The sequence below is a fragment of the Rhineura floridana genome, chromosome 18, assembly GCF_030035675.1.
Source record: "Rhineura floridana isolate rRhiFlo1 chromosome 18, rRhiFlo1.hap2, whole genome shotgun sequence".
NCBI lineage: Eukaryota > Metazoa > Chordata > Lepidosauria > Squamata > Rhineuridae > Rhineura > Rhineura floridana.
This window is the reverse complement of record NC_084497.1, coordinates 9,123,081-9,150,103: the sequence shown is the minus strand read 5'-3', so window position 1 is coordinate 9,150,103 and position 27,023 is coordinate 9,123,081. Positions and strand designations below refer to the sequence as shown.

Sequence of the window (27,023 nt, the reverse complement as noted above, 5' to 3'; positions counted from 1 at the left end):
AAGACCTGATTCACTAGAAAAGACCATAATGCTGGGAAAAACAGAAGGGAGTAAAAAAAGAGGAAGGCCAAACAAGAGATGGATTGATTCCATGAAGGAAGCCACAGACCTGAACTTACAAGATCTGAACAGGGTGGTCCATGACATATGCTGTTGGACAAAACGTTACCAATCATTCTTTGCTCACTTACTGCCTGGAGTCAGCCACTAACTCTCAGCCTAACCTACCTCATATGGCTGTTGCTCCAACTGAATTCCACAGGAGTTACTTCTGAGTAGACCTGGTTAGGATTGCAGCCGAAGTCCTTGTATTATAGAAATCATTTTTTACTTCCTTTAACAAGAATGATGCGCCTTTGTACTATAAAGCCCTGTATAAGTAGTACAGCTTCAAAGCTTCAACAGAATCTTCATTTGGTCTGATTACAGCAATTTGATTTACATGGGAGTTGTTCTTATGTGCCTCCAAGTTGACTGCGACTTATGGCGACCCCATGAATCGGCGACCTCCGATAGCATCTGTCGTGAACCACCCTGTTCAGATCTTGTACGTTCAGGTCTGTGGCTTCCTTGATGGAATCAACCCATCTCTTGTTTGGCCTTCCTCTTTTTCTACTTCCTTCTGTTTTTCCCAGCATTATCGTCTTTTCTAGTGAATCATTTACATGGGAGGAAGGCCCATTAAATATGAAAATACTTACTTCTGAGTAGACATGTATACATGGTACTACAAGTTAACAACACAGTGGATTTTTAATGGTGCCCAGGTGTGCATTCGTGAGGAATGTTCCGGGATGTTGTCCTGTTCCTTTTTTAGCAGGTCCCCCCCCCCCGGGTCTTTCTGTCTCTACAGCCAGAGCTAATCAGCTCGATCAATCTTTCCTCGCTGCCACTGACAAAACAGCGGGGATGCACTCGCTCGAGTGCTGTGCTGCGGAGCTCTCTGTGTGTGGGGAACTGACTGTGCCAGTTGGAAGGAAGGCAGAAACGGCTGCTTCCACATCCAGTGTAGGCTCACAAGTTGGTGGTACACAGACCAGCCATTAATTACCTTTTTAATTAATAAATAATTCTTCTCTTGGGTCTTTGCGACCTCTCTGGGATGACTTCGTGACCCCCAAGCTGGGAACCACTGAACTAGAGTATTCATTACAGCACAGACTGAAGTACCCATGGATTAAAGACACAGTGATGCAAAGCACTCCAAAACACTTCAGGGCTTTTCAGTTAACTCTAATGCAGTGGTTTATTAATAATGAGCTATGCTGGGAGAACTTTTTAACTTTTTTTTTTTTTACAATTTTGAAATGGTATATATTATAGTATTGTTGGGTTTTTGATATTTTTGTGTCAAAAGATGGGGAACTTTTTTCAGCCCGAGAGTCACAGCCCCTCAGTGGGAAGCTTCTGGGTGCTACATGCCAGCAGTGGGAGGGGCCAGGAGAAAAAAGTGGTCAGAGCTATGGATGTGATCACAAGTTGAATATGAGCCAAAGTCTGATGTGGCTGCAAAAAAGACAAATGCTATTTTATGCTGCATTAACATAAGTATAGTTTCCAAATCACGTGAAGTACTAGTTCTCCTTTATTCGGCACTGGTTAGGCCTCATCTTGAGTACTGTGTCCAGTTCTGGAACCGCACTTGAAGAAGGATGCAGACAAACTCACAGGCCAAGAGGAGGCAATAAGGATGATCAGGGGACTGGAAAAAAAGCCCTGTGAGGAGAGACTGAAAGAACTGGGCCTGTTTAGCCTTGAGAAGAGAAGACTGAGGGGAGAGAGGAAAGCACTCTTCAAGTCCTTGAAAGGTTGCCACACAGGGGAGGCCAGGATCTCTTCTTGATCGTCCCAGAGTGCAGGACATGGAATAATGGGATCAAGTGACAGGAAGCCAGATTTTGACTGAACATCAGGAAAAACTTCCTAACTGTTAGAGCCATACAACAATGGAATCAATGACCTCGGGAGGTGGTGGGCTCTCCAACACTGGAGGCCTTCAAGAGGCAGCTGGACAGGCACTTGTTGGGGATGCTTTAAAGTGGTTCTTACCCTGAGGTGGGGGTGGACTTGATTATCTTATTCATTGGCGATCACTCATGACCGAGTAAGATTGTCTTCCAAAATAAAGTCTTTAACAGTGGGTAAGCGACTGTGGAGGCCAATCCAAGATCCACACAGCCTCTCACAATGAGGACATAGGTTTCCAGATGGAAGACGGTTGCAATAAGGATTTGTTTGACGTGCTTTCCGCTTGGCTCGATTGTCCCTTTCGCTCTGTATTCGTGCTTCTTCAAATTCCATAGCACCTTTGATAATGGCAGACCTCCAACTGGGACACTCATGGGCCAGGACTTCCCAGTTCTCCACGCTCATGTTACATTTTTTTAGATTATTTTTAAGAACATCTTTAAACCTCTTTTGCTGTCCACCAATATTCCGTTTTCCATCTTTAAGTTGGGAGTAGAGTAGCTGCATTGGAAGACGGTGATCAGGCATTCGAACAACATGGCCGGTCCAGCGAAGTTGATGCTGGAGGATCATCGTTGCAACACTGATAGTCTTTGCTTCTTCCAATACGCAAACATTAGTCCATCTGTCTTCCCAAGTAATTTGTAGAATTTTCCAGAGGCAGTGTTGGTGGAATCTTTCAAGAATCTTTCAAGAAGTTGGGAGTGGCATTTCACCTGTGTACAGTAAGGTCGGTAGTACGATGACTTTGTAGATAAGCATTTTGGTCTCCCTGCGAATATCCCAATCCTCAAACACTCTACGCTTCATTTGGGAGAATGCGGCACTCGCAGAGCTCAGACGATGTTGAATTTCGACGTCGACGTTGGCTTTTACAGAGAGATGGCTGCCAAGACAAGAAAAGTCATCAACATTCTCCAGCGTTGCACCATTAAGCTGGAATGCTGACGGTGCTACATTTAATAATAATAATTTAGATGAGAGATGAGAGATGGCTGCCAAGATAAAAAAAGTCATCAACATTCTCCAGCGTCACTCCATTTAGCTGTAGCTGATGTTGCTACAGAGGGATTAGTTTGCACTTGCTGATGAAGCACTTTAGTTGTTTTGATATTGAGCAAGAGGCCAAGCTTTCTATATGCTTCTGCAAAGACATTTAGGATAGTTTGAAGATCTTCCTCTGAATGTGCGGAGACTACATTATCATCGGCATATTGAAGTTCTACGACAGGTTGTACTTACCTTACTTTTTGCTTTCAGCCTACTGAGATTAAAAAGCTTTCCATCCGTTCAATATGTGAATTCCACACCAGTGGGAAGTTTCAACAAGGTGTAGAATCATGGCATTGAAAATGGCAACTAAGGTCACAGCAACGATGCATCCCTGTTTGACGCCTGATCCGACTCTGAATGGATCGCTTTGAGGACCACTGTTATCCAAAATTGTCACCGTCATGTTGTCATGGAGGAGTCGCAAAATATTCACAAATTTATCAGGGCATCCAATATTCAGAAGGATGGTCCACAGAGCAGTTATCAAAGGCCTTAGTCAGATCAATAAACGCCATATACAGAGGTCGGTTTTGCTCCCTGCATTTTTCTTGAAGCTGTCGTGCAGTGAAGATCATGTCCACTGTCTCCCTGGAAGGGCGGAAACCATTTTGGGATTCAGGGAGGATATAGGTAGGAGGTGATTTGTGAGGATCCTTGCAAGGATTTTACCTGTGGTAGCAAGAAGAGAGAAGCCTCGGTAGTTCCCACAATTTATTCTATCACCCTTCTTAAAAAGAGCGATAATTATGGTGTCCCTAAAGTCTTCCGGGATCTCCTCCCTCATCCAGATGTTTTCCATGAGCTTATGAAGCTGTTGTGTAAGGTCAGGCCCACCTTCTTTAAAGACTTCAGCAGTAATCCCATCAGGTCCACTTGCTTTGTTATTTTTCATTTGTTTGATGGCTTTACTGACTTCATCCAGATTCAGGGATGCCGCAAGCTCGTCTGTGGTTTGTTGTTGAGGAATTTGTGAGAAGACCTCTCCAGCCATGATAGAGTTACAATTAAGGAAGTCATGGTAATGCTCTTTCCAACGCAGTGCAATAGACTCTTTATCCTTAAGAAGTTTGGTACCATCCTTTGAGCGTAAGGGATTCATACCATAATTTGTTGGTCCATAGATGGTCTTTGTGGCATTAAAAAAGCCCCCTATATCCTCAGAATCTGCAAAATGCTGGATTTCTTGAGATTTCTTTGTCCACCGGGGGTTCTTAAGTTCTCTAGTTCTTCATTGGACCTCAGCCTTTGCAGCATAGATTTTCTTCTTAGCAGCACAGTCAATGTCATTCTGCCATATTGGGAAGACCTTCCTTTTCTTGTCGATGATACGTTAATCTCACTATCATTCTCATCAAACCAGTCCTGATGTTTCTTAGTTTGGTATCCAATAGTTTGGTTGACATGCTGCAATAATGGAAGTCTTCAGTTTAATCCAGTGTTCCTCAACATTCTCAGGGATTTCCATAGGTAGATGTTTCTTAAGTGTTGTTTGAAAACAAGCTCGTTTAATAGGATCTTGAAGAGCATGGATGTTCATTTTACCCCTTGGTTTTCTTCCTTGGAGCCTACGCTGAAGAGCAATATTAATGGCCATAGTGGATCGAATTAATCGGTGATCTATCCAGCAGTCATCAGCGCTCGTCATGGCCCTAGTGAGGAGTACATCATGACGATCTCTGGCACGGACAATTATGTAATCCAGGAGATGCCAATGTTTCAACCGAGGGTGTTTCCATGATGTTTTAAATTTATTTTTCTAGCGAAAGACAATGTTTGTAATAACAAGATTACGCTCTGCGCATTTAGTCAGAAGTAGAATACCATTCAGGTTGCTGTTGCCAATGCCTTCTTTCCCAATGGTTTCTGGACATAAATCAAAATCACGCCCAACTCTTGCACTGAAATTGCCCAAGAGGATAATTTTATCCTCCTTAGGTATCTCTGATAAGATGGCATCCAGCTGGGTATAAAATATTTCCTTGATGTCTTCATCAGCATCTAATCTTGGCACATAAGCGCTTCTAATCGTTTCCTGCTGGTTTTGGGCGAGTGTTAATTGGACAGTTGAGAGCCATTCATTAATGCCAATCAGAACTTCTGACAAGAGTTTCACAAGAGTATTTTTAATAGCATATAGGCCCCTTCCAACCCAACGATTCTATGATTCTATATAATTCTTACCTTGGTAAGGCTACATTCCAGCCACACCCAAGTCACAGTTTCTACACCCACATGCATGCACCTTTCTCCTGATCCCGGCAAGCAAGAAGCATTGTCACAGCTCAAGGACATATTCTAGCCAAGTCACATTTGTCGGGGGCCTTAAAGCAATGGTTCCCAAACCTCTTTCCCCCCATAGACCCCTTGAAAGTTGCTGAGGGTCTTGCAGACCACGTTGTCTTTTTTACGCCTGTTGCAGCAATTGTAACACGCTGTGATAGACGCGGCATAGTTTTGAATGGTATTCTTTACTGCTGATTTCATTTCTTGCAGCGCATTTGATTGAATTACAGTTTGCATCCCATAGAATTCAAACTGAAATACAATACAAGAAATAAGAGAGACATTAAAAGACAATTAAAAATCAGTAAGAATATTTAATGTGGACATGCTGCAGGCCACCTGAATGAAACTTGCGGACCACTGGCGGTCCATGGACCAGTTTGGAAACCCCTGCCCTAAAACATAACACAAAATTTTATTTTTTTAACCACAGAGATTTCATTTTTTTAAAAAAAAAAGATTGGTAGACAGGTGAAGCCGGCTCACCTCTGGTTTAGGAGGTGTGCAAAACAGAGATTATTTATTCTGCAGATCTCTGTGGGTGATAGGTCTGGTTTTTTCTCTCTCTCTGACTTTTCTGGATGTAACACGCAAGCATGCTGCCATTTCCCCCACTCTGCTCTGCGTGCCGTGGGGAAATAAACATGAAATACACACCCCAAGGGAAAGATCAAATCTTGTCCTCCTGCACTGGAAAATGTCAGGAATGGGCAGAGGTGCTCCCTCCCTCATACGAATATAAGTCAGAGGCTCTGGGCTCTGCTCACCTGAACTTTGGGATAAGCCACCGGGTCATGCAGGCTTGGCTCTTGCTGGTGAATGTAATTGAAGCAGGCATCCGCTGGGCAATCCAGAACAACCTAAAGGAGGGGGCAGGACAAAAGCTAGCAGGCATCAAGTGACAGGAAGGTAGATTTTGGCTGAGCATTAGGAGCATCAGGATCGCACAGCTGATCCCTGCTGAAAGCAACTTTGCCAGACATAAACGCAGGAAAGCCCCCTGCACTGTGCTCTGGAAGCATCCGACCACCTCTGCACATGGGACTTTGATGGGTGGGTGGGACAATCCGCTTGTCAATCATCTGACATCATAACAATGACCAGTGAGTTGTGCTGCCCGGCGGTCAACGTTGGGCCACGGAGGTGGGGAGCGATAAGGATCTGGCCCTCCAGGCCAGAATGGTTCTCACCCCCTGACCTAGAGGAATGGAGGGCTCTCTTCCTTGCTGGAGATCTTCAAATGGAGGCTGGACAGCCACCTCTTGAGAATGCCCGAGATGCTCTGCATTTCTTGCAGTGAGTAGTGGGCTGAGCTAAATGACCTCAAAGGGTTCACCTCCAACCCTAGGACTATATAAATCCACCTCCAGAGTAAGAATCTGTGGCACTTGGAGATGCTGGGGATTGAACCTGGAACTTTTGCATGAAACACAGGTCCTCTATCACTGGTTTATGGCCCTCACCTTAACAACAGAAGGTTGTATCCAGGGTTAGTCATACTCAGAGGAGACCCCTCGAAATGAACAAACATAACATAGGTCCATTAGTTTCAATGGATGTCCTCTGAGCAGATCTAAGTTGGATGCAACCCAAGATTCCAGTCCTCATGGTTTTCAAGAAAGGGCTGATTAAATGAGGCTGATTTCATACAGACTCTTGGGCTATCTAACTCGGTACACCAAGTCTTAGGCAGGGGTCTTTCCCCCCCCCCATCCCTACCTGAAGATGTTGGCGATTGAGCCTGGGACCTTCTACATGCAAGGCAGATGCTCTAACCACTAAGCCAGAGTCCCTCCTGGAAAGAACACAGATTTGGACGTTGTCATGCTCACCAGTCCTCGAAACAGCGTGAAGCCCGCGGCGAAAAGCAGAAAGCCCATGAGGCCCAGATCCAGCGGGCGCTGAAAGACGCTTTTGAGCTGCTCTTCAGAAACCTTCCGCAGTGCAAAAAAAAATAAAAAAAGGAAACACGGAAGGTTAGGTCTTGAATCCTACACTCAGATGGTGCGCTTGGTGTGCGCGATACGTGATTATAAAGCAGGGCTGCAGAACCCCAGGCCTGCCGGCCAAATGCGGCCCTCTAGGCCTCTCCGTCCGGCCCTCGGGATCCTCCCCAGGCTACACCCCCTCACTAGCCCTGCGTTACACCTTCCTGGCTGGAAATGTGTCCTTGAACTCTGATCATGCCTCTGGCTTGCCTGGGCGGAGGCCAGAGAGCGGGGTGAGATTTACAATCATTGCTCTTCTCACTTTTACCTATGGCCCTGCCCGCCACTGAGAGCATGTGGCTCTCAGAAGGTTTCCCAGGAGGCAATGCGGCCCTTGGACTGAAAACAAGTTCCTCAGCCCTGTTATAAAGCATCTGTGGCCTCGAATTGGGAGTCTGGATTGGAACCAGGAACCAATGACTTCCTCTCTGCACTACTGCTATCTTACCAGAGGAGGGCGCTGTTTGCCAGCCCAGTGGCACAACAGCGCCAGTGCTGCAGATGGCCAGGGAGCGATACTGCAAGTGGCTAAGTCAGCAAGGGTCAGGTGACACAAGGGGGCAATAGGACTCCTTCCTGAGCCTATAAAGTTGCTGGCTCCAGCCTTGAGGTTCTGCCGCCTTTTGCAGTAATTCACTCTCACAGTCACTCTCAGGAGGGCCGGGATCTCTTCTTGATCGTCTCAGAGTGCAGGACAAGGAATAATAAGCTCAAGTTGCAGAAAGCCAGATTTCGGCTGAACATCAGGAAAAACTTCCCAACTGTTAGAGCGGTACAACAACGGCACCAATGACCTAGGGAAGTGGTGGGCTCTCCAACCCTGAAGGGGCAGCTGGATAGCTACCTATCGGGGATGCTTTAAGTTGGATCCCTGCACTTAGCAAGCAGCTGGACTGAATGGCCTTATAGGCTCCTTCCAACTTGACTATTCTGTGATTCTATGATCCCCACTTCACTGCCTGCCTTGTTGCCTCCAGAGAAATTATTATTATTATTATTATTATTATTATAAACATCCCACCTTCCTCCAAAAAGCTCAAGGTGGTATGTGTCGTTCTCCATATTATTCTAACAACCACCCTGTGAGGTAGGTTAGTCTAAGAGTTGGTGACTGGCCCAAGATCACCCAGTGAGTTTCATGACTGAGTGGAGATGTGAACTCTGGTCTCCCAGGTCCAGAGCGCCAACCACTCCACCACAGAGGCTCTCAGTGCCATATTAGGAACCTAAGTTTCCCCCCGGGAATTCTAGTTTGACTCAAATGTAGGGAGGAGGGCATCTTGGCAATCTGTACTTCTCTGAGATAAGCTGCCAAGTTTAAAAGGCTCTTTCATTGGCATAGCATTCAACGGCTGGATCAGCTTAGTTTATGGTGGAAGACTGTTCTATATTACTGCAATTCTTGGGGTTTCTCTGATCCTGGTGATACCTCCCCTCTTGGGAGTGGTTGATGCCATTTTGGCTATGAAAATGATTGGCACTTGCCTCTGAGCATTGGAAACGGAGCAGAAAGATATGAAAGTTGAGTGGAACTTCCATGCACAGAGGCAGTCTATCACAGATGCTGTGGACTAATGGCCTGGAGAGAGCCTTGGTATATTTCGCCCCACTTGGTTTGTATGTATGAGACCTATGTTGTTTTTTTAAATAACAAACGTATTAAATTAATCAAAAAATAAATGTATGTATTTATTTTATGTATGTTTATGTATACGGATGTTGTTTATGTATTTTGCTTTGTAAATTAATTTGATATGTTTTTTTATTGTACCTTGTAAACCGCTTTGAGATATTTTAGATAGTAAGCGGCCTATAAATAGAAATAATAATAATAATTTATGAACTATTATTAAATCTACTAGAGTATTTTTATAATATTTTTATAAAGAAAATAAATAATTTTTCTTATATATTTGAGCCCTGTCTTTCCATCCAGGCAGATTTTCATGCCGCATCTGTGGGTTTTCCAAGGGGATCTGTCCACTGGCAGAAACAGAACACTGGGCTAGGCAGTCTGAGCCACCAAGGCAATCTTATGCCCTTTGGTAGCACATCTATTGGCCATGACAACTAAATGGAGCCTCTGAAGTCACTGGCAGTCTATCTCAGAAACCACAGGGGAGGTCAATTTCCCCAAGGAAAACAAGATTCTGGACTTGGTGGGCTCTACAAGATGTTGGTGCTTTAGGGCAGCTAAAGAGAACTTCCACACAAAGGGGAAGTCGACCTCTGTTGATTAAAGGCTGGAGAGAAGTACACAGGGACAGCCGTTGCCTTCATGCCTTGCTTGTGGTCTTCTGGAGGCGGGGAGGGGTTTCTGGCTGTCCACTGTCAGAGACGGGGCCCTGGGCTTAGGAGATCCCGCGCGGCTCTTCGTTCGTTACCTTGTCGGCCGTCACGATGGGCAAAGTCTTGGGCTGGGCGAAGATCCTTGTCAGAGCCCAGAAGGGGATCAGCAGGTAAGGGACGTTGAGGAGGAAGGCAGGCCGGATCTCAGTGCCGTATTTCCCTGGGAACATAACACAGAGAGAGGGTTGGCCTCAGTCCACTCACCTCAGGCTCATCGAGATAGATCTGAGGGCCATCAGGCCCTGCGCGGAGGGACTCCTTTAGAATGCGGATTGTGGGAGGACATCTGCAGCCCTCCAGGAGTTAGCAGCTGGTTCCCAGCAGGGCCAGAAGTCAGGGATGATGGCGACCGCAGTTACCCATTGCCAATCTGAGAAGGAGCATTTCCTGAGAGATGGAGGAATGCCTCTATTTAGAAGAGGCATTCTCTCCTGAGAGTGGGGAATGCCTCTTCTCGGATCAGGGTGGGAAAAGCTCCCAGCAACATCTCTCTTTATCTGTAGCTGTAACTGAGAATTTTGCCTTTTTTTGTTAATGCATGCAACCTTAAAAAGAGAGAGGGAGGTGGCGACCCTGTGACATCACCAAGCCCTGCCTCTTGCATCTCGGGCTTGGGAAGGGCCGTATCACAGTGGCAGGGCATCTGAACTGCATGCAAAAGCCCCCCCCCCCCGGTTCAGTCCCTGCCATCTCCAAGGTTGTTGTTTTTATATGCCTTCAAATCGATTAAGACTTATGGTGACCTGTCAGTGACCTCCAAAAGCATCTGTTATAAACCACCCTGATCAGATTGTGCAAGTTCAGGTCTGTGGCTTCCTTTATAGAATCAACCCATCTCTTGTTTGGCCTTCCTCTTTTTCTACTCCCTTCTGTTTTTCCCAGCATTATTGTCTTTTCTAGTGAATCATATCTTCTCATGATGTATGATAACCTCAGTTTCGTCATTTTAACTTCTAGTGATAGTTCTGGTTTAATTTGTTCTAACACCCAATTATTTGTCTTTTTTGCAGTCCATGGTATCCGCAAAGCTCTCCTCCAACACCACATTTCAAATGAGTTGATTTTTCTCTTATCTGCTTTCGTCACTGTCCATCTTTCACATCCATACATGGAGATCAAGAATACCGTGGTCTGAATGTTCCTGACCTTAGTGCTCAGTGATACATCTTTGCATTTGAGGACCTTTTCTAGTTCTGTCACAGCTGCCCTGCGCAGTCCTAGCCTTCTTCTGATCTCTTGACTATTGTCTTATCTGCTTTTTTCACTGTCCAACTTTGACATCCATGGGCAAAAACCCCTTGTCTGAAACCCCGGAGGCTGTTGCCAGTCAGGGTGGACAACACTGAGCTAGAATGGACCGATGGTCTGGCTTGGTATAAGGCAGCTTTCTGAGGGGTGCCTAGTCCTACACCGCAGTCAGGACAACTCACATGAACACAGACTAAGGAGGATCAAATTCCTGCACTTACAATTTTTCGGTCAAAGGAGGATTTGGCCAAGCGTTTGCCGGGGAACCACTCACCAACCACGTTGCCCGGCAGAAAAACAATCATGCTCATCGCAATGGATCCAAACCAGTACAGGCCCACATGCCGGTAACTCTTTCTAGAGAGAGAAATCAGGAGTCAATTATGGATAGGGGAGAATATCCGCTAAATCGGACCGTACTGGATTTCAACATAATCTGACAATTTGCTGTTTTTTCAAACCGGACTGATAGCTCAAGGTGGGTCGCAGCTATCACCTTCACTATGCTCCGAATTTTACATTGTCTTTGTAACTGGCCTTCGTCTAAGCTGACTGCTGTCTAGGTGATAACAGTCACCATTTACGACTGTTAACCTCCCTCCTATTTTAGGCGATTATCTGCCTAATTGATATGTAAATAGAGAAAAAAGGTGGAACAGCGTAAGCATTTTCATAACCATTTTCGTTTAAAAATACGTTTCTTTTGCTTAAAAAAATCAGCAGATTGGCAGTTGCGAAAGCAAATGGGAAGAATAAAAGGACAGATTGGCAATAAAAGCCGGACTCTGGGAATTCAAGCGGATCGGAACTAGGCAGCGAACCCCACCCCTAGAGTCAATACAGCCCAATTGTAGAGTTGTCTACTCAGAAACCAAGTACAAGGGGGTGTAGTCCCGCATGCTCTGAGCTGAAAAAGGTTGTCTACCCCTGTCCTAGACCCTCCGTGGCACAGAGTGGGAAGCGGCGGTGACGAAGCCGAAGCTCTGCTCACGGCTGGAGTTCGATTCCAACGGAAGGAGGAAGTCGAATCTCCAGTAAAAGGGGTCGAGGTCCACTCAGCTTTCCATCCATCCGTGGTCGGTAAAATGAATACCCGGCATACGCTGGGGGGTAAAGAAAGGCCGGGGAAGGAACTGGCAATCCCACCCCATATATACGGTCTGCCTAGTAAATGTCGCAAGATGTCACCCTAAGAGTCGGAAATGACTCGCACTACAAGTGCAGGGACACCTTTACCTGTTTACCCCTGTCCTAGAGAGAGTTCCTGTGCCTCTAAACAGCACCGGGACTTGCAAAAAACAGGGCATCTGCAAAACTGTATCTGTTGAATTTCTGCTTTGTTGGGGACCTTTAAGCAATGCCCAAGCCAATCTCCAAAAGACAGCGGCACACATATTTTATTTATTTATTTTATTTTAAGTCATTTCTATACCGTTTTATTATTTGGGAGACAAATCTCAAAGCGGTTTACAACCTAGATTAGAATGTTAAGCAAAACATCACAAAGCATTAAAATAAAACATTACAAATTCAGGCCAAATATGAAAGACACATTCAAAACAGCATAATTAACAGAAAAATACAAGTATTCTCTTAAACATAAACATTAGGAGTTAAAAATCAAATACAAAAGTACAAACTCCCAGAACAGCATCAATAGTAATTAATTAAAACAATTATACTAGGAGCCAGTGTGGCGTCTTAGTTAAGGTGTTGGACTACGACCTGGGAGACCAGGGTTCGAATCCTCACATAGCCATGAAGCTCACTGGGTGACCTTGGGCCAGTCACTGCCTCTCAGCCTCATGAAAACTCTATTCATAGGGTTGCCGTAAGTCGGATCGACTTGAAGGCAGTACATTTACATTTTATACTAGGAGCTGCCCGCATACCTCAATAATCCATCTCAAATATGTTCTTAACAGTCCTCCATGTCTAAATCTCACTCTGATTCATTCAGACAAACCATACAGATAACTTATCTTACATCTCACCTTTCAGCGATAGCCGCAATCATCAAGAGGTAGAGGGCGAAGTGGACAATGGCGTCCCAATAACAGATCATTATGCCGTAAGCAGTGCTAAGATACCGCTCACCCTGGGAACCAGAAACAAGCATTTCAATCGTGGCATGATACCTGCTCTATGGAAAGCAGGGTGACCAAACTCATCTTGGAGACTGAAAACAAAGTCCTACGAGGAGAGACTGAAAGAACTGGGCGTGTCTAGCCTTGAGATGGGATGACTGAGGGGGATATGATAGCTCTCTTCAAGTACTTGAAAGGTTGTTACACAGAGGAGGGCCAGGATCTCTTCTCGATCATCCCAGAGTGCAGGACACAGAATAATGGGCTCAAGTGACAGGGAGCCAGATTTTGGTTGAACATCAGGAAAAACTTCCTAACTGTTAGAGTGGTATGACAATGGCACCAATGACCTTGGGAGGTGATGAGTTCTCCAACCCTGGAGGAATCCAAGAGGCAGCTGGACAGCCACCTGTCAGGGATGCTTTAACTTGGATTCCTGCATTGAGCAAGGGGTTGGACTAGATGGCCTTACAAGCCCCTTCCATCTCCACTCCTCTATAATACTGTGCCCCTCATTCAGAGGAAATCAACCCACAATACACACTAAAACCACTTGAGAAAGGTCTAGGACGTCAGTTATGGGTCACACACAAACAGACTCGCACCTCTCTAAGGACTTACCTCTTTCATGTAGAACCCCATAATGTTGCTCATAATTCCATCTTCTCCCAGTGCTATGATGAGATCAAATCCCGCAGTGAAGGAGAATACCATGCAGACTGCAAGAATTTGGGGAAACCAATGTGATGTAAGCTGTTTTGAATGTGTGCGCATGTTTCCCGCTGAACACGCTTTGAGCCTTTATGAGGAATTGGTGCATTAAAAAAAAGAGGTATGCTAATTTTCATTATAAATTGCATAGCCTCACTCTCACTCAGTGGTAGCCAACATGGTGCCCTCCAGAAGTTGTTGGACTCCATCCCTGACCACTGGTTATGCTGGCTGCTGGATATCCATGACACCTGGAGGACCAAAAGGTCCCCATCTCTGGTCTGAGAAGAGGCGTTCCCAGCTCTCAGGAGGAAATGCCTTTTCTAAATAGAGGCATTCCTCCATATCTCACATAAACAAAGGCATTCCTCCATATCTCACATAAACAAAGGCATTCCTCCATATCTCAATGCCGCTTCTCAGTGACCACTGGGCATGCTGGCTGCTGGGAGTTGGACTCCAGCAACTTCTGGAGCACCACGCGTTCCCCTCCCTGTCGTAGAGGTTCAATTTTCCCACACTGCCGAAAGAAGGAACGTAGAAAGCTGTCTCACACTAGATCATGATATTTCCCTATCTAGCTCAGTATTGTTGACTCAGACTGGCAGTGGCTCTCCAGAATCACAGGCAGAGAGAGGCTTTTCCCAGCACCGGCAACCCGATCCTTTTAAAGTGGAGCTGCCGGGGGTCGAACCTGGGGCCTTCTGCACACAAAGCAGGCTTCCTACTACCAAGCGACATCTCCCCTCCCGTCATTGACAGACCCATTTTCTCCCATGCACTAGTCACCTGGAATCAAGCATAACTCACCAGAGGCGACCAGCTGGGCAACTGTTTACACACCTACATTAGAAGCAGGAAAGGCAGAAGGGGATCTGCTGGTAAGCTGAATCGAGATGGCATGACCTTGTCAAAAGAGAGAGAGAGAGAGAGAGAGAGAGAGAGAGAGACAACACCAACTTACCATAGTAGAGAGGATCCTGGGAGCGACTTGGGATGTAGACAAAGGCAAACGAGAATATCAGGGCCCCAAAGCCAACTGCTACAATGACCAAAGGTCTGCGGGGGGGGGGGCATTGAAGAAGAAATAAGCACAGAATTCAAATGCTCAAATGATGAAAACAAAGCAATTTGAAATCCTAACTTGAGATCCTATATTTTTGTCTTGCATTTCTTAATCTCTCAGCAGGCACACGCATCCCACTACCAGCTGAATCCCCCAAAGGAGACACTTATCGTTCAGATAATAAGTGGGAATTCTAAACAGCATTGGAATCTTTCTTTTCTGAAAAAGACGTCTTTTTAAAAAAATTAAAAAAGGCTTCGAATAATTTACAAATTCTCGTGTTTTCAAAATGTCTGTCCCGTCTGTGGGATTTTCAAAAGCAGCTTCCAACACATAATGACAACATATTTTAAAAACAGCAAATTACTGGCATGCAATAAAGCAGGAATGACAGACAGCTAAAAGGTCAGCGGGTTATAGCCAATGTTGGCCCTACTCAGAGTAGACCCATTGACATTAGATCCAAGTTATCCGTCCATTAATTTTAATGGGTCTGCTCTGAGAAGGACTCGCACCCCACCTTTCCCTCTCAGATTTGCCAGCTGGCCCAGCCAGACCCCAAAAGCATACCCATATATTTCATTGGGGTTGATAGCTTTTTCTGCTTCCTGGGAAGGGAGGAATCCAGAACCTGGGACCTGAAAGTGGAGGTGCGCCCAGCATGATGTGATTAATATGTGCTGCTAGATGTTCTTGATCCCCTCTAGGATGCACACCTTAACATGGTGAGGGGGTTTGAGAGTGTCGAAGAAGCTGAGAGCAATGGCATCAGGAGTCTAGACCAAGAGGCTAGACTCCTAGCAGGGGCACCCAAGGCGGAATGGTCAAAGCTGAGACACCAGACTAAGATGCATCCAAACTCAGAGGAAGGCAATGGTAAACCACCTCTGAATACCTCTTACCACGAAAACCCTATGAACAGAGTATCCAAAATGCAACACGAGATAGTGCTGGAAGATGAGACCCCCAGGTCAGAAGGCACTCACCAAGCTACTGGGGAAGAACAAAGGACAAGTACGAGTAGTGCTGTGACTAATGACGCAGCTGGGTCAAAGCCGAAAGGAAGCCCAGCGGCTGATGCGCACAGATGCGAAAGGAGAGTCCGGAGTTGTACGACGCACGCAACAGGAACATGGAATGTGAGAAGCAGGAACCAGGGAAAGTTAGAAATTGTCAAGCAAGAAATGGAACGCATCAACATTACAATACTTGGCGTGAGTGAATTAAAATGGACTAGAGTGGGACATTTTCAATCAGGCAACTACAAAATATTTTATGTAGGAAATGAGAAATCAAGAACGGGGTTGCTTAGTGATGTTGCAAAAGCAATTAAGAGCTACGACACAAGGACTGAGCGAGTTATATCAATGAGATTAAATGGGAAACCTATTAACATAACCATCATCCAAGTCTACGCTCAACATCAAACGCAGAAGAAGAAGAACTGGAGAGATTTTACGTAGAAGTACAGGAGGAAATTGATCACACACCAAAACAAGATATGATGACAATCATGGGGGACTGGAATGCAAAAGTAGGGAACAGAGAAGAATTAGGAATTGTGGGGAAATGGGGCTTAGGTGACAGAAATAAAGCAGGAGAAAGACTTATTGAATTCTGTGAAGCCAATGATTTGTTTTTTACGAACACATTTTTTCAGGAACTAAAAAGATGACTGTACACAGGGACATCACCAAATGGTCAATATAGGAACCAAATTGATTATATAATTGGTATCAGAAGATGGAGAAGTTCTATATTTTCTGCGAAAACAAGACCAGGAGCAGACTGTGATACAGATCATGACCTGGTCGTATCAAAGATCAGAGTAAAGCTAAGGAAGACCAACAAAGCAATCATAATGCCAAAATACAATTTAAATAACATCCCAGAAGAATATAAAGATCAAATAAGGAACAGATCTGAGGCTTTAAACTTAGTTGACAGAGAACCAGAAGAATTATGGAGTGAAGTCAGATACATTATCAGGGAAGAATGCAAAAAGACAATACCTCTAGTTAAAAAGAGAGAAAGACCTCAATGGATGACTGAAGAAACTCTTCAAATGGTTAAAGAGAGAAGGAAAGCAAAAGCAAAAAGAGATACAAACACAGTCAGAACCCTAAATGCAACTATACAACGACTAGTACATAGGGACAAAGAGAACTATTACAATAGTTATTGACAATAACTTATTGTATAGAAATAGAAGAGGACAACAAAAAGGAAAGAACAAGAGCCCTATTCCAAAAGATTAGAGAAATGAAAGGGAAATTGCCGTGGGTAGGGAATTGGCTCCTGGGACGGGGAAGGGTGTCCAGAGCGTCTGGCGCCCCTTCATCACAATAATGAGAAGACATGATTCACTAGAAAAGACAATAATGCTGGGAAAAACAGAAGGGAGTAGAAAAAGAGGAAGGCCAAACAAGAGATGGATTGATTCCATAAAGGAAGCCACAGACCTGAACTTACAAGATCTGAACAGAGTGGTTCAAGACAGATGCTATTGGAGGTTGCTGATTCACAGGGTCGCCATAAGTCGTGATTGACTTGAAGGCACAGAACAACAACAATAACAGATGCTCTTGACAGTTATTTTCAGGGTAGCCCCTGACTCCCAGGGATAGTGTCCCTTTGGGATCCCTGCTTCGGGAACACTTCATTTTTTAGCTCTGTCTCACACATTACAGGTTTTAGCCAGTGTTATGACCTAACCGTCTAAAGTCAAGGACGGGAGAACTGGTGGAACTCCAGATTTTCTTGGATTATGACTCCCACCACCTTTGACCATTGGCCATGCTGGCTGTGGCTGATGAGAATCAACCAACAACATACTGTATGGCATCCCTCCTCTAAGCAATAGCAAGAAGGGGCTACATGAGACTTCCTATATTAAGGAAGGTTAGAATCACAGAGTCATAGAATCATAGAATAGTAAAGTTGGAAGGGGACTATAAGGCCATCCAGTTCAACCCCTTGCTCAATGCAGGAATCCAAATCAAAGCATTCCCGACAGTTGGCTGTCCAGCTGTCTCTTGAATGCCTCCAGTGTAGGAGAGCCCACTACCTCTCTAGGTCATTGGTTCCATTGTCGTATGGCTCTAACAGTTAGGAAGTTTTTCCTGATGTCAAGTTGAAATCTGGCTTCTTGCAACTTGAGCCCATTATTCCATGTCCTGCACTCTGGGATGATCGAGAAGAGATCCCGGGCCTTCCTCTGTGTGACAACTTTTCATGTACTTGAGGAGTGCTATCATATCTCCCTCAGTCTTCTCTTCTCCAGGCTAAACATGCCCAGTTCTTTCAGTCTCTCCTCATAGGGCTTTGTTTCCAATCCCCTGATCATCCTTGTTGCCCTCCTGTGAACCCGTTCCAGTTTGTCTGCACCCTTCTTGAAGTGCGGAGACCAGAACTGGACGCAGTATTCAAGATGAGGCCTAACCAGTGCTGAATAGAGGGGAACTAGTACTTCACGCAATTTGGAAACTATACTTCTGTTAATGCAGTCTAATATAGCATTTGCCTTTTTTGCAGCCTCATCACACTGTTGGCTCATATTCAGCTTGTGATCAACAACAATTCCAAGATCCTTCTCACATGTCGTATTGCTGAGCCAAGTACAGGAATACCCCGCTATACAGACCTTCACTTAACGTACACTCGCTTGTACGGACATACTCCATACTCCGCCATGCCCCTGTTTATGTACGCTTGCTTCACACTTGCGGGCACTTAACGGTGCGTGGGGGGTGGAAATAGATGCGATTGCACCACTGCAAATCAGCTGGGAGGCATGATTGCGATCAGCAGAGACGCGCCAGCGCAGCAGCAGAGGCTTTAGCGTGGAGCTTTGAGGCTCCGCATGAAGGAGAGGTAAAAAAAGTTTTAAAAGGTAGTGCTTCACTTTAAGTGTAACTTGTGAACAGTGGTAAATGCACAGTTGAAAATGCACATGTGCATGCACAAAGGGACACAGGAAGGTGCCTTACACAGACCTCTGGTCTGTCTAGCATGGTATTGTGTACACTGACCAGCAGTGGATCTCTACAGGTTCAGACGGAGGAGACTGCTGGACCGGGAATTGAATCTGGGACCTTCTGCATGTGCTCTGCCACTGAGCTACAGCCCTTCCCCTAAAAATAAAGCACAATTCTAGTCCTCATGATTCCGAATGAAGGTCTGGTTTAAACAGGAAGCTGCCCCGTACTGAGTCAGGCCACTGGTCCATCTAGCTCAGTCCTGTCTGGACTGACTAGAAGCCAATATAACAAGATTCCTGGGGTTGGACTTGATGGCCTTATAGGCCCCTTCCAACTCTACTGTTCTATGATTCTATCAAAGGAGGTGCTCTGCCACTCAGCAATGGCCTTTCTCTTAAAAATAAAGTATGATTCTAGCCCTCATGGTCTTGGATAAAGGGCTGATTTAATAGGAACCTGTCTTATACCAAGACAAACTCTTGATCCGTCTAGCTCAGTATTGTCCGCACTGACTGGCAGCAGATCTCCAGGGTTTCAAATAGGGGCCATTCCCAGCCTCACCTGAACTTGGGACTGAACTTGGGACCTTCCGCCTGCAAAGAAACTTAAACATAGACCATTCATGTATTTTGTATTTAACTTTTGTAAATTGTATTTTGTAAATTGTATTATTTCATGGTTGTATTTTATATTGCATTTTTATATTTGTGTTGTTTGTAAGCCGCCTCGAGTGCCTCTGGTCAAAAGGTGGGGTATAAATAAATAACAACAATAATAAAGCAGAAGGTGCACCACTGAGTTACAGTCCTGCCCCGAAAGTCGAGGAGGAGTGGATCAGCACTCCATTCACGCAAAAATCATTGTTACCCCAAAAATCTGCCAGTCCACCATTTGGGAAGGAACGCAGATGAGCGCTGGAGCGGACTGGTTGCAAATTGCAAGGTGGTTTCGTGTGTGTGACAGAGAGACTCTGAACCAAAAAAAAATGAGCTGTGCCACTTGCCCAGCTTGAGGGGGGGGGAAAACGCCACTCAGCAGCGTCTGCAGAGCCACCCGGGGGCACCTCCAGATCCATCGCTGTCTGTGGCGGAAACTGGCAGTGGAGAAATAGCCCTCCACCTTTGCACGCAGGTGGATCTAGAGTGACGCGGAGACTTTCTCCATTTAGCCAGGCAAACCCTGAACCAGTCCCTACTTCAAACAGGAAGTGGCCTTATTCCACACCAGACCCGTTCAGGGGACCCCGGATGCCCTTGTTTACTGAGCGAGCCTCCTGATTTGCTTGCAGAAAGCTTCAGTGGTGGTAAGGCTGTGGGCCCCTCCATACACCCCTTTTACAGTAGGGCCCCACTCATACAGCGGATTATGTTCCAGACCCCCGCCAAAAAGTGAAACCTGCCGAAAAGCAGAACTCCGGCAATAAAATGGTGCCCGATACCCGAAAAACGCCATAAAAGTGGAACAAGCGCCATATGAGTGGGACCTTACTCTAATTAAAAAGGTAAAGGTGTCCCCGCACTTGTAGTGCGAGTCATTTCCAACTCTTAGGGTGACATCTCGCGACATTTACTAGGCAGACCATATATATGGGGTGGGATTGCCAGTTCCTTCCCCGGCCTTTCTTTACCCCCCAGCGTATGCCGGGTACTCATTTCACCGACCACGGATGGACGGAAGGCTGAGTGGACCTCGACCCCTTTTACCGGAGATTCGACTTCCTCCTTCCGTTGGAATCGAACTCTGGCCGTGAGCAGAGCTTCAGCTTCGTTCCCGCCGCTTACCGCTCTGCGCCACTCTAACTGAAAACCGCCGTATTAGCGGAACACTGAAACGTGGGCCCCCGAAAAGCAGTGATGACTTGTGCTCCTGATCAGATTGGGACAGCTATACACCACCCCAGTCTCAATCCCATTTGACCCTGCAAAAGTTTCAGGGCGGGCGTGCTGTTTCGTTTCCAGCCAGTGCGTGCCCTGTAACGTCCCACGGAGATCCTCTAACTGTCCATACCACAAACACTCCAGTTTACTTTTTTTGTCCTGCTTTTGTTGTGCTGTCGCGGAAGACACCAATAAAAGCCAAACATTGGGGAACCATCACAGAACAACTAACAAAGCCGAATGTTGTTCAGACAGTCCAGTATATATTGATTTATTTCACTGACATCCCATCTTTTCTCCAAGGAGCTCATGGTGGCGTAAGAACGTGGTTCTCTTCCTCCATATTTTATCCTCATAACAACCCTGTGAGGTAGGTTAGGATGAGAGACAAGTGACTGGCCCAGTAAGCTTCATGGCTGAGTAAGGATTTGAACCCTGACATCACTCTAACCACTACACCACCACTGCCTCTTCACCACTATTCTTGTGTCAATGGCATGTGGCAGAATACACCCCTCCCCCCAAAAAACCCCAGTCTTGAAGGGCCCCCTGTCCAATCTTGAGAGACGATTTGTTCTGATTTGTTCGTGGGGCGGTTATGCAAGAGTGAACAGTCATCCTGCGTTCATCCTGCTTTGCTGGTGGGGTGTTAACACAGCTTCCCAGCAACCCTCTGTTCCTCCTACACTTTTAAAACTGCATTTCACCATCACTTTCCCATCAAAAGTGGATTTTTTGTGCTAGGGCGACAAGAGTGCTCTAATCCACGGTGACTGGGTTCCGGTATGCGAGACACCCCAGAGAGCTGCTGCCAGGGTCTGACGCGGTATAAGACAGCTTCCTAAGTTCATCCTTTGTCCAGTTAGCTCAGTATGGTTGACACTGACTAGCAGCGGTGCTCCAGGGATTTCAACGCAAGGAGTCCTCCCCAGCCCTAGTTCGAGATGCTTTACTAACACTGGGGCCTTCTGCACAGAACACAGGTGCTCTACCACTGAAGTCTGGCCCTTTCCCTAAAAATAAGGTAAGATTCCAGTCCTCGTGATAAAGGGCTGACTTAAATAGGAAGCTTCCTTATGTCAAGTCAGACCACTCATAAGCAGAGCTCAACACAGAAGGCTATCTGGCGTTGCCTGACCCCACCCCTAGAAATGTGTCCTTCCAAGGTAGACTGCCTCTGTAGATGGGGTCCCTATTCTTTGCAGGAAAATAGCCCTGCTGGGTACTAACCCAAAAGGTCCTTCTGGTCCAACTTCCTATCTTACCTCCTGGGAAGCTCATAAACAGAGCGCAACGGAGAAAGTCATTTTATGTGCACCACTAAGAGATAGGATTTTTATTTTTGAGTTGAGCAGCATACAAAACTTGCTAAATAAATAAACTAAAAATAAAGTTACCCTTCATTACTTGTAGGGTTCGAATCCCCACACAGCCATGAAGCTCACTGGGTGACCGTGGGCCAGTCACTGCCTCTCAGCCTCACAGGAAGGCAATGGGGAACCCCCTCTGAATACCGCTTACCATGAAAACCCTCTTCATAGGGTCGCCGTAAGTCGGGATCGACTTGAAGGCCGTCCATTTCCATTTCCATTACTTGTACCCCCTCGGGGGGGGGCATTGAGAGATAGATTTTCACCTGAATATGGAAGTTCCATATATTCGTTAATGTTTTGTTTATTTATTTATTTATTAAAAACCTGTCTAAGATATTTTCAGCTGATGTGGCTAATAGGTGGGCCTAACCCACCTCGGGTGCCGCATACGATCCCTGACTCAAGGGGAAACGTCACTGTGGTTTATCAGGATGCTGTGTCAGAGAGCAGGCTTTTGCCTTCTGCACAGCAATGGGATCAAAGTTCAGTTGGCTGTCCAGAGTGCATCATGCAACAGCCTGCTGGGCGCTATGCACATCAGAGTTTCCCTGCTGGATCAAGCCAGAGGGGGCCAATCTAGTCCATCCTCCTGTTCTCACAATAGCCAACCAGATGCTCCAAAGGGAAGCCCGCAAGCAGGACCGGAGAGCAACAGCAACTCTGCCTGCCTGCGCTTCCCAGCAACTGGTGTTCAGAAGCGTCTTGCTTCTGACCATGGAGGAAGAGCATACCCAATGTAGCTCTTGTTTTGCTCTTGGGATAGCAGAACCTTCGTCACCCAAACAAAGAGATTAGCTAAGTTCATGGAGGATAGTACTATTAAAATCATTAGCGAGATGGAGCCTCCATGGACATAAGCAGTCTACCTCAGTGTACCCAATGCTCCAAACGAAACCCCAGGGGAAAGGGTGTTGCTTTCCTCCTCAGGTTCTGGTCTTCCTGGGGGTACTTTGGCTGTCCTCTGTTGGAAACACTGGACTAGGTGAACCTTTGCTGATTCCCAGCAACCGGGATTCAGAGGCATATTGGCTCCGACAGCAGAAGGAGAACATAACCTGATCCTCCACGAATGTGTCTAATCCTCTTCTAAAGCCATGCAAGGTGGTGGCTGTCACTAGCTCTTGTGGGAGCAAATTCCAGAGTTTAACTTGCCGCCCTGGGCTCCTGCTGGGAGGAAGGGTGGGATATAAATCAAATAATAAATAAAAATAAATAAACTATGCCTTGCAGGAAGAAATCCTTCTTTTTGTCTGTCCTGAATCCTGAGCTGAGCAGAATCCAAAGTCCATTCAAAATCTAGCAGCATCATGAAGATAGACAAGTTTAACCACATCCTGCGGGGGAGGGAGACAGGGAGTGTTTTTTGGACCAGAATGAAAAGAAAAACCGATGAGATCAGAAGGTATAAATTTTACAAGGATACCACTTCTCTAGTATAAATGGATGAATCTAATTAATTGTTGTTCTATAGCTTTTTTGATCAATAATATTACTTACATAAGAACTTTAAATCATAAGCGGCAAGATAAGATTTGACATGGGAACCATTATGTTTAAAATGTTATTTTAGGCTGCATTAACAGAAGTATAGTTTCCAAATTGTATGAAGTACTAGTTCCCCTCTGTTCAGCACTGGTTAGGCCTCATCTTGAGAACTGTGTCCAGTTCTGGTCTCCGCACTTCAAGAAGGATGCAGACAAACTGGAACAGGTTCAGAGGAGGGCAACGAGGATGATCAGGGGACTGGAAACAAAGCCCTATGAGGAGAGACTGAAAGAACTGGGCCTGTTTAGCCTGGAGGAGAGAGGACTGAGGGGAGATAGCTCAAGTACCTGAAAGGTTGTCACATAGAGGAGGGCCAGGATCTCTTCTCATTCGTCCCAGAGTGCAGGACACGGAATAATGGGCTCAAGTTGCAGGAAGCCAGATTTCGACTGGACATCAGGAAAAACATCTCAGCTGTCAGAGCAGTGTGACAATGGAGACAATGGCCTTGGGTGTTGGTGGGCTCTCCAACCCTGGAGGTCTTCAAGAGGCAGCTGGACAAGCACCTGTTGGTGATGCTTTAAGCTGGATTCCTGCATTGAGCAGGGGGCTGGCCTTGATGACTTTATAGGCCCCTTTCAGCTCTACAATTCTTTGCAAGGAGACACCAGGCCCCTCTAGACAGCTTTTTTATTGTGCTTACCATGAGGATTTGTGCTCATAATGGTATTGAAGCAGTTATACTAGATCCTACTTTCAAAACTGTTTGCACCTGCATAAGTTTCAGGGTGGCCATACTGTTTTGTTTCCAATTAGTGCATGTCCCAGAACGTCTTGCTGAAATCCTCTAGCTTTTTACATCATAAATGTTCTGGTTTATTTTTTGTCTTGCTTTTGTTGCACTAGAGCGCAAGAATGCCTCTCTGGATGGCAATGATGCAGTAAGAATGGGGAAGTGCCACAGAACAATCAAAAAAGTAGAATGATGGGTGGATGATCCAGTATAAATACATCAGGAAAACACCAGCCCGGATCTACCGTTTTTTTGGCCTTAGGATGTATCTACAATTTATAATAATAATAATAATAATAATAATGAGTTATCCCATAGTCTCTTTGAACAACAAGAAGAAGAAGGAGTTATCCCATAGTCTCTTTGAACAACAACAACAAGAAGAAGGAGTTATCCCACAGTCTCTCTGAACAGCCAAGCACTAACGGGCAAAATGCCAAGATGTGTACAAGGGGTCGGAACCCAGAGTGTATTTTTAGCTGTGATTGCAAAGAGCAGACTGGGTCAGACAGACTGCCAAGGGTGATCAAATCAGTTTGTGTTTTGAGAGAGCCGGCAATTCTGAAGATCAAGCAGAAGGCATGTGGACAGATTGTTTCTTAAGTCTTCATACAGCACAAAGTCCAGCTTTGGCACTGAATCCAAATGCCAGGGTTTTGCCTCCAGAGACAACCAGGACAAATCTTTCCCTGTATTTCCAATGTTCAGGAGCGAGTATCAATCATTTTGTAGGTAAAATGGCACCATCCCCCCCAAAAGAGGGGGGAAAGTGTAGAACTTGCACTTTTGCAAGTGCCGCATAATGTCGATTCTGCATCTGCAAGGAGTTAGATGCCTGCTGAAAACTTTTTTGTTTTGGCAAGCCTATCTACACAGTTCAGTCACCTATCTTTGTTTTTAAAATGCATTCATTCTGTCTTTTGTTTTAATTATGATGGTTTTATATTTATATTTGTTTTTAATTGGTTTATGGATTTCAGTTCTATTATGCATACTGCTTGGAAAGGTTTTTTTTAAAAAATCAAACAGGGTCATACATTTTCTAAATAACAAAATAAAGTAAATAAATATCAGCAAGATTGGGGGAATGCAATAATAAAACATAAAAATAAGAATAAAATATAAAAACACTACTAGATGATCAAATCAGTTAAGTTGCAAGATGGGCTGCAGACAAAAAGGCCATAGATATGTGGTAAATCACCTGCTGAGTGTGCAAAAAGTTTCAGGTTCAGATCCCAGAATCTCCAGACAGGGAAATCACTCCCAATAATGAGCTAGATGACCAGTGTTCTGATTTGACATAAAACAGCTTCCTATGTTTCCTATCTAAAATCAGCTCTTTGTTCAGGACCATGAGGACTAGAATCTTATTTTATCTTTAGGAGAAATAGTTAGCAGAGGACATGCTTTGCATGCAGAAGGACCCAAGTTCAGTTCCCGGCATCTCCAGGAAGGCCTAGGAATGATCGTCTGAAATCCTGGAGAGCTGCTGCCAGTCAGTGCAGGCGGCACTGAACCAGATGGACCAACGGCTTGACTCAGTATAAGGCAGTTTCCTAGAAATTAAATAACAGTCGCAACAAGCTGTAGTCTGTCCTACTTAGAGCGGACCCACTGAAATTAAAGGACATGTTTTAACCTGGGCTCATTCATTCCGATGAGCAAAACTTAGTTGGGGGCATGCCAATGACAAAAAATAACTGAAACCGAGTTTACGTCTCCTTGCCTCTAACCTTGGAGCCTTTGCACAGTCTAACACGTGACAGCAGCCCCCCTCGCCCCCACTTTTTCGCACTCCCGCCCTCAAATAGCTGGGAAAAGGGGACGGGCGCGCGCAAAGGCGAGAAACTTGAGTGTTCCTCGCTTCCGCGCCGCGTTCCCACGTTACTCACTGCTCCATGCTCGCCAGGCCGTTCAAGACGTAGGTGATGGGAAAGGAGGCGAGGAACAAGGCGACGGCGCCGCCAACCGGGCGCAGCTTCATGGTCGAGGGTCGTGGGGACGCGCCGCGGGGACCGGGAAAGGGGTTCGTGAGCTGGTCGCAGGTACGACTCGCTCCGATCCGAAGGTCGGGAGCGACGCCTGGGCTTGCGCAAGAGAGACGCGGGCGGGCCTCTTGCAAGGGCGGCGCGGCCTTTGCCTCCGACGGGGAGGCGGGCGTCCCGGCGGGGAACCCATCCCATCGCCGTCCCTAACCACTGGCTGTGCTGGCCGGGTGGGGCGGCGATGGAGCCCTGGAGCTCCTGGAGCCGCCTCCAATCCCTGCCCCCTAAGCGGCATCGCTCCCGGGAAGAAATGACGACGCTGAAGTCGGTTCCCGGTTCCTTATTTGCTTGAAAGTTCCCTAAAAAAGAAGAAAAGTTGAGAGCTACAGCAACCTCAAGCCAAAGTTAACATGTCTCTGAACCCCAAAATATATGTTGGGGTACCCCGTGGCCGCAGAGCTTGGCAAAGTTACTTTTTTGAACTACAACTCCTATCAGCCCCAGCCAGCATGGCCACTGGATTGGGCTGATGGGAGTTGTAGTTCAAAAAAAGCAACTTTTCCAAGCTCTGCCGGTGTGATATATCGCTGTGATAGGGGGACTCTCCCTGTCAAGAATAACCATAAATGTATTCAATCAAAACCATCAGGCTTCTGAAATGGTCATAAATGCATAATGATGGCATAAAATCATAACAAATAAGTAACGGGGTGCCCACCCCAAAATCTGCCCTGGGCCAAAACAAATCATACACCCCAGGATAGGGGAGGGCGT

The 27,023-nt window shown here is 45.8% G+C and overlaps 1 protein-coding gene across 2 annotated transcripts in view; it reads right to left on the bottom strand.

Moving 5' to 3' along the window:
* Positions 1-26,468, bottom strand: part of TM6SF2 (transmembrane 6 superfamily member 2) — a 33,376-nt gene extending 6,908 nt beyond the window's left edge. Inside the window, exons 1-8 of one of the 2 annotated variants that reach the window (XM_061601475.1) lie at positions 26,157-26,468; positions 14,652-14,746; positions 13,598-13,695; positions 12,884-12,987; positions 11,164-11,246; positions 9,677-9,801; positions 7,137-7,238; positions 6,072-6,164 (exon numbers count right to left, since the gene is read on the bottom strand). In XM_061601475.1, coding sequence (XP_061457459.1) covers positions 6,072-6,164; positions 7,137-7,238; positions 9,677-9,801; positions 11,164-11,246; positions 12,884-12,987; positions 13,598-13,695; positions 14,652-14,746; positions 26,157-26,248 — 792 coding nt within the window. In that variant the 5' untranslated portion in view covers positions 26,249-26,468. The remainder of the gene's footprint in view (positions 1-6,071; positions 6,165-7,136; positions 7,239-9,676; positions 9,802-11,163; positions 11,247-12,883; positions 12,988-13,597; positions 13,696-14,651; positions 14,747-26,156) is intronic. The other variant, XM_061601476.1, reaches the window with a different exon arrangement.
* Between the last annotated feature and the right edge of the window lie 555 nt (positions 26,469-27,023).